The sequence below is a fragment of the Bison bison genome, unplaced genomic scaffold (genome assembly GCF_000754665.1).
Source record: "Bison bison bison isolate TAMUID 2011002044 unplaced genomic scaffold, Bison_UMD1.0 scf7180017864471, whole genome shotgun sequence".
In the NCBI taxonomy this organism is placed as follows: domain Eukaryota; kingdom Metazoa; phylum Chordata; class Mammalia; order Artiodactyla; family Bovidae; genus Bison; species Bison bison.
In genome coordinates this window covers 32,084,901-32,093,055 of record NW_011495032.1, presented here as the reverse complement: position 1 = coordinate 32,093,055, position 8,155 = coordinate 32,084,901, and the positions used below count along the sequence as shown (strand labels likewise).

At 36.3% G+C, this 8,155-nt stretch overlaps 1 protein-coding gene across 8 annotated transcripts in view; it reads left to right on the top strand.

Moving 5' to 3' along the window:
* KANSL1L (KAT8 regulatory NSL complex subunit 1-like) overlaps positions 1 to 8,155 on the top strand; it is a 125,903-nt gene that overhangs the window by 111,376 nt on the left and 6,372 nt on the right. For all 8 annotated transcript variants that reach the window (XM_010861098.1, XM_010861101.1, XM_010861095.1 and 5 more), the window contains 3 exons: positions 5,364 to 5,492; positions 7,004 to 7,122; positions 7,868 to 7,992. In XM_010861098.1, coding sequence (XP_010859400.1) covers positions 5,364 to 5,492; positions 7,004 to 7,122; positions 7,868 to 7,992 — 373 coding nt within the window. The remainder of the gene's footprint in view (positions 1 to 5,363; positions 5,493 to 7,003; positions 7,123 to 7,867; positions 7,993 to 8,155) is intronic.

Genomic DNA, 8,155 nt, shown 5'->3' with positions numbered 1-8,155 from the left:
GCAGTCCAAAGGACTCTCAAGAGTCTTCTCCAACACCACAGTTCAAAAGCATCAATTCTTCGGCACTCAGCTTTCTTCACAGTCCAACTGTCACATCTATACATGACCACTGGAAAAACCATAGCCTGGACTAGACGGGCCTTTGTTGGCATTAAAATTATTACATTTGAAATGTGAATATGAAATTTATGTATATGACTGAAAGTGAATTTGCAAAAACAAAGTCATTATATTTCTTCTGTAGTTATGTTTCTTCTAATGTTACTCTAATTGATCTGACTTTAAAAAAATGGAGCAGTGTAAATGTTAGGCACAAAATTATTACTGATGTATCAATAATATAATGACATGTTAGTAATGGAAAATTAAAAGCTAGGAGTGGAAAACATTTGAATTGAATGCTACCTTTTTTTTTCACTTTATTAATTTAATTGGAGGATTACTTTACAGTATTGTGATGGTTCTTGCCATACATTGACATGAATCAGCCACAGGTGCACATGTGTCCCCCCATCTTGAACCCTCCCTTACCTCTCTCCCTATCCCATTCCTCTGGTTGTCCCAGAGCACCGGCTTTTGAGTATCCTGGTTCCTGCATCGAACTTACACTGTAACTTTAGGCAAATCAGTACTTTTTTGTGTACCAATCTGTCCTTTCCTGGACTTCCCTTGTGGCTCAGCTGGTAAAGAATTCACCTGCAATGTGGAAGACCTGGATTCAGTCTCTTGGTTAGGAAGATCGCCTGGAGAAAGGAAAAGCTACCCACTCCAGTATTCTGGCCTGGAGAATTCCATGGACTGTACAGTCCAAGGGGTCACAAAGAGTCAGACAAGTGAGCAACTTTTACTCTCCTTTTCTACTTTCCCCATTCCCTCCCACTCTCAACCCAAATTTCATGTCTTAAATAGCTGGTCACTAGTTTTTCTTTTCTGTAGAATTGAGTACTGCTGCTGCTGCTAAGTCGCTTCAGTCGTGTCCAACTCTGTGCGACCCCATAGACGGCAGCCCACCCGGGGTCCCCTGTCCCTGGGGTTCTCCAGGCAAGAGCACTGGAGTGGGTTGCCATTTCCTTCTCCAATGCATGAAAGTGAAGTCAAAGTGAAGTCACTCAGTCATGTCCGACTCTTCATGACCCCATGGACTGCAGCCTACCAGGCTCCTCTGTCCATGGGATTTTCCAGGCAAGAGTACTGGAGTGGGGTGCCATTGCCTTCTCCAGAGCAAAACTGCTGCTAAGTCGCTTCAGTCATGTCCGACTCTGTGGGACCCCATAGACGGCAGCCCACCAGGCCCCCCTGTCCCTGGGATTCTCCAGGCAAGAACACTGGTTCTAGTAAAACTAGAACCCAGCTATTCACCTTTGATTTTTCAGCACTTAATAGTCTACTTGGCACAGAGAAGGTGGTCAATAAATACTGAGTAAAACTAGAACCCAGTATTAATTGACCACCTTCTCTGTGCCAAGTAGACTATTAAGTGCTGAAAAATCAAAGGTGAATCATGGGAAGTTAAATTATATGATAGAAGCAGACACACAAATGACTATTAAATGATATTATGGGTACCAACATGATAAAAATATTCTAAAAAAGAGGATGAGTGTGTACACTGCCTAGTGGACAGCAGAGGAAGAGAGGTTAAGGGTGATGGGAAAAGGGCAAAAAGGAACTCCAGTAAGATGGTGATGCCAAGTGTAGCTTTATGTAATACTTAACTGGAATCTAGAGGAAAAGTCAAGTGTTCCAAATCACTGTTTCTCAAGTTTTAATGTGCAAATTACTTTGGGGCTATTGTTAGAATGCAGATTCTAATTCAGTAAGTCTGGAATGGGGTCTGAGATTCTAACAAGGTCCCAGGTGGTTCAGATGCTGTTGGCCCATTATACAACTGCATACCTTGTCATAGCCTGTTATTCTTGCAGGGTAAATTGAAGGTAAATAGATGGTTTTGTGCTTTGCCTCAGATGTTGGATTTATCCTATACTGTGCATTAGAGTTAGCAATTTGACAACTACTCATTTCAGCTAACAACAAAGTAGAGAAAAGACAAAAAATTGAAGATTTGTGTAGTTGCCAGTGGTGAGAAAATACCAAAGCCAACTTAAGGGCCTATACTCATCAAAATATTCAGTCATGAAAAACTAGACACTGGAACTATTTCAGATATGAGGAAACAGAAACCTGTCCACTGAATACAGGATTTTCTGTGAAGAACATTACAGGACTAACTGGTGAAATTTGAGTAAGTTATACAGTTAGCTAACAGCATTAATTCTTGGTTTTGATAGTTGTGTGGCTATGTAAGAGAATGCCCTTAAACATTGGCATATTTAGAATAGAGAAGCATCATGTCAGCAACTTAATTTCATTGACAGCCATTGTGGTAAAATGATAATATTTAGGGAATCTGAATTAAAGTGGCACTTGTTGTTACTGCAGGTTTTCTGTAAGTCTGAAATTATGTCAAAATAAAAAGTTTAAAGTGCAGAAACAGCAACAACCCACACAGGTCAGAACCCTAAGGCTCAGCCTTCTTTACCTGCGCTTACCTTATCTAAACCCCACCATCAGTGATCTTACGCTTCAAACCTGCTCCTCTGTATTTCTACCAGTTTAGTCCAAATTAATGAGCCCTTATCTATACTGCTGAAATCAATTATTTGATTTCAATTAATCAAATAATCATTTTCCCCAAATTGATTTGGGGAAATCAATTATTTTCCTAATCAATTATTTTGATTAGGAAATCAATCATTTTGATTGATCAAAACAAATTGACCAATTATTTTCCCCAAATCAATTATTTGGGGAAATAATCAACTTCCTAATCAATTATTTTCCCCAAATCCCTGTAGCAAGTTATATTTTTAAAAAATCAAATTACATGCCTGGCATGTAATTGGCTCTCTATAAATGAAAGGGAGGAAGGGAAGACAGGGAATATGAGAGATACTGGGTCAAAATATATTTTAGGATGGAATTCGGATCTGGGTAAGCAAGCTGAAAGGCTGGGGTTACTACTACAATGAGCATAGGTAAAGAGAATGTGTGTTACACTCTGAATTATATTTCCTACTATTTCAAGAGTCCATTATAATGTTACAAATTACCAAAGAGTAAGAGGGAGAAAAGTGTAATGAAACTTTTGAATAAAATTAAATTAAAAGGATCACTTTAGTAAAGGTTAAGGTTTCTTCACAAAGTCTGATGTGCTTTTATGAGACAAGGTGGGTGGTGAATTCCTTTAGAAGAGATGGGTTGAATTTACCTGGATTTTTCTTGAAAATACTCTGGAAAACAATAGTGGTGGACACTGTGGGAACACCAATACATGCCAGGTGTTTTAAAACCCAACTCACAATTCTAGATACACCTTTGTAGAAATGAACTTTAGAATTATGCCTGCTATGTTATTTACTATTTAACATTTTTCTCTGCATTATTTTTCTTGGGTAGAAATCTTTGAGGGAGTAGGTAGAAACCTTAGGATCTTGTTTAGTTTTCCATGAATGCTTTAAGTCACCATTTTTCTCCTGCATTTGCTTTTATGTCAATCTGATTCTCACTCCTTTGTGATAATTTCCCCCTTCTCTGGTAATTTTTAGGATGTCTTCATACTGATGTTTGGGTTTTTTTCCCCCCCATTTGCTTTGATGCTCGAGTTACTGAAACCTTAGGGTTACTATTGTGTAAATATTTTTGGTTATTGCTTCTTCCAATATTGCCTCTCATTCATTCTATCCTTTCCAATTTTTTACCCTCTTTTGGTTTGTCCTCTTCCAGAAATTTTTTTCCTGTTTCCATCACTGTTCCTTTGAGTTTTAGAATTACTGTTCCAATTCATTGATCTTGATTTTTAGTTATATCCATTCTGTTATTCAGGCCAATGAGCAGTGATTGTGTTCAATTATCCTTTCCATTTCTGAGGTCTCTTTGGAGAGGCCTTTTGCCTTTCTCTTGGCAATATTATTTTGAAGACTTGTAAATTTGTATTCTGTGAACCCATTAGATATTTCTTGAGAAAACTTTTACACTTGTTGCTATTACTTCTTGTTGGAGTCTTGTGTTTTCATCTCTAAAGTTCGTGTTGACTGTTAAGATTGTTTCGCCACTGCTTGAGATCCTCCTCATGGAAGAGGAAAAAATTTACACTCAGTATTGTTTTCAGAGGCAGTTATGGATGGGCAGGACATGTTTTCAAAGTGGGGCACCTGGGCATTGCCTTATCTATCCACCCATCCATTTCTCTGCTGAAGCTTCAAGGATCCTGGCTGTGTTAGTATGTGTAGTCATTCTACAGGTAATTCTACTACAGGTAATTGTTTCCTCCAGATTCAGAGCTCCTTTGATGATCACACTTTTGCGGCAGTACTCTCTTGTGCTTTTGCAGTTTGCTCTTCAAATTTCTTAAGGTATTAGGCTTTCAGAGATTGTTCAGAAATTGTTCTACTTAAAAGTTTCATTTTTTAACATGCTAATATGGATGTAAATGTGTAGATCTGTGCATCTATGTGTAAAAGTTTTGTCTATCATTTTTAGGGTGCTTTGCCATCATGAAATCTTAGTCGCTGTCACTGTTGGCAGACCATCCATACTCTTTTTTTCAGTGTTGGTTAGAATTTGTCACTTAAGCCATCCTTTCCACATCTCCAAACATTTCAAAAAAAGAAGCCAATTTGGTTATTAATCCAGCATTGCAAATATAGGGTTTAGACAGAAAACAGTAATGATGAAACTAACATTTATTGCATACTTAGGTCAGAAATCCTTCTAGTGACCACTACAGGAATTAACTCACTCAATCCTCATAATCCCACAATAGCTATTATCCCTATTTTACAGTTCAGGCAGCTGATGCAGATAGATATTAAATGACTTCAAAGTTTTAAAAATCCATTGCTTTAAAAAGAATGGCACTAGGCACTGTCAAGAGTTTGATGAGATCTGGTTATTGCTCTCAAGAGATCCCAGTCTCTTATGATTCTATAATCTTACTTAGTCCTGAACTGTTACCAGATCTAAGGGTGAGCATAAACTAACTTAATGATTCAGAGGAAGTTCAGTCAAGATTTACAGATCTGAACATATCTTCTCTGTAAAAGTTCCTAACTTAGAAGACAGAAGAGATCACCTTTCCTCTTCAAATAATGGAGAAACTATAGGAATTGGGGCACTTCATGAAGATGTTTTTAATAAATCTTACTCTATTATTTTCAGCTTAGGGGTATTTCATCTTCATATGTTATTTATGTCATTTTGAACTGGTATATCAATATTCTGCAATGTTATAAAGTAAAAGCAAGTTAACATGTTCATCATAGTTGTGTTAAGGAACTAAAATTTCATTTTTCTTTCCATTTTAGTACGTAATACTTCTCTGAATCAATGGAGAAATGGATATTCCTCTATATGCAAGCCTCAAATAGAGTCAGAATCTTCTGTGCAGCTATTACAGGGAAGAAAGAAAAGACACTTGAGTGAAACAGCAATAGGTAAGTTCAAATGAGGACATGAGCACCAGTAGTAAAAACTGAAAATAATAAAATTCTGATCTCCAAAAGCCCTGCCTCATGGAAGTAATAACCCAGAAGTCACTAATTACACAAAACATCCATGGTTCTATGAACACCAAACAGCAAATTCATGTCGTCAATTCAGAATTATGTAGACTGGGATTCCATCCACTTTATGGAAATTAAGAATTTCCTTCCTATGTTTCCTAACCGGAGTTATTTCCTACCAACTGTTCTCCTGGATGGGACTTCAGTCTCTAGCACTGTGCTCTGGACTCAGAACGTGTTAGTACAAGGTTGTCCTTTAGAGATTACCATACCTGGTTCCTTTTGTGGAGATGCTGATTTGCTGCAGCTTCTTCAGAATTTTGATAAACTGGATGAGATGCATCTAAGTAACTCAGCCACCTAGCTGAATTGCCCTTAAGACCTTACAGTGCCAAGATGAAGAGAGATACCTTTGAAACTAGAACTCTGCTAGTAACACAAAACTTAACTGGGATGATGTGTATTAAATAACAAATAATCTGTATACTCTGTTGGATCTTATTCATTGTTCTAGAGGCTCTAACATTATGTACGTTAGTGAAGTATGCCCTAGGTACAGTATGTCAGTATACCCAATAAATTAGAAACTATACCCAAGATGTACTGAACTATATTATACATGGTGGATTTAATATGAATACAAGAACACCACAGGTAAAATGCTATACTACAAAGTAACTAGACAGCTCTGTATGCAACAACCATTTTTAATGCATGGATACCGATTTGAAGAAACAGCTAGCTAGAAAGGATGTTTTTAAACAACTGGAATAATATATAGACTGTATTAAATTTTATGTTACACAGGAAATTATTTTTCAAGATATGTGGTAATATAAACAAGGGCAGTATGAGAATAAACATATACGCACAAATAGAGACCCAAAACAAATGGAAAAAAGGAACACGGAAGAAAACAGAAAACAAAGTTGGAAATAATCTTATAATCAGTATCTTGAAAGTTTCATTCCTGAAATAGGGTGTTATTTAAAAACAGAGTAAAAGGAAACAAGAACTTTTAGAAATTAGTACTTTAATAGAGAAACATACTCAGAAATCAAGTCAGAAGTTAAGAAAATCTTCCAAAAAGTCGATCATAAAGTCAAAGACATTTTAAAAATGAAAAACTAGAGAAGAAAATTACCAGGTAAATCTTAGAAGTTCAACAGCTGAATAAGAGTTACAGAAAGCACGAACATAGTAAAGGGAGATGAGATTAAAGAAATGATATACTGGGTATAAACTGTCAAGACTCCAGAAAATGGCAAGTGTGACTGAGATTTTTATAAAATTTCCTTCGTTTTGTTTTTTGATACATGAATTTAAAAAATTAAAATCAATAAACTGATCAAGACTCACATTACCAAACTAGGAAAACAGAAATTCTGATACTTTCCAGTTACATTTAATGTATGACACTCTCAATGGTCTTTCCATGGCAGGAGAAAGAACTAGATTTGAAGAATTTGCTTTTCAGCGCACAGAACCAGGATCCCAAAGCACTTTTACTGCAGTTACTAATGTCAATGTTCTATCCAGAACCCAGAATTCATCATCACAAGTAGGTTTTTGGACAGTGAACTTTCAAGTTGCTTTACAGACTTAAGCTCACGCATCTGGTGGGTGGTGGGGGGGACCTAAACAGGATATTTTGTTAACAGCTTTATTTACTAGCACATAATTAGCGTATTTAAATTATCTTACTAAGAAACAATATATTGATTAAATTTTATTAGGGAGCTAATTGTTCATTAATTCTTGACTATGGTTTTTTTGTGTGTGTTAAAAACTAGTGAGGCTAAGTAAGAATCGAGCACTTGTGTTATTCTTACATTGTTTTGTGTTTTGTTATCTGGTCGGGAGCAGAGGTCAAAACATGGGCGGATTTAGAAAAACAGCATGACGCTCAGGGCCTAGGAACACATAAATGAAGACTGTAAAAAATAATCTTCATTAAATGGCTCACCAAACATTTTACCTCATAGTTCTTCCTAATAAAAACGAGTTGGCTCAAAGATTTCACTGTCATTTAGGGTGCTTTAGAGTACCTTTTCTGCTAAGAGTTTTGTATTTTAAGGCATTCATATTTTTTAATGGTTTTAAAAACAGACTTGAATGTGTGCACACACAAATGTACTGTTTCATAGAAGTTATGTATATTTGTTTTTCTTAATATCTTATGGTCAGATTTTATAATATATTTATAAAACTTAGAGGCACTCCATATTTTCTTTATATACTCATAAAAGGAGTATCAGCATACATAACCAAAACTGTTGTCAAACTACTGTAATCCTGTCTTGCAGAATACGGCACGACGAAGATTGCGAAGTGAGAGCTCTTATGATATAGATAATATTGTGATCCCCATGTCGTTAGTGGCCCCAGCTAAATTAGAGAAGCTCCAATATAAGGAAATACTTACTCCAAGGTATGTATACTTACATCCTTTAATTTTCCTTTCTTGAATAACTTTCAGTGAAGTTAAAATTTTTATTTAACGTAAAGAAGATGCTGCTTTCTGCCTTTATCCCATTTATATGGTTACATGGAGGGAAGACAGTGAAAGAAACCTTTACATTACTCATGCTGAA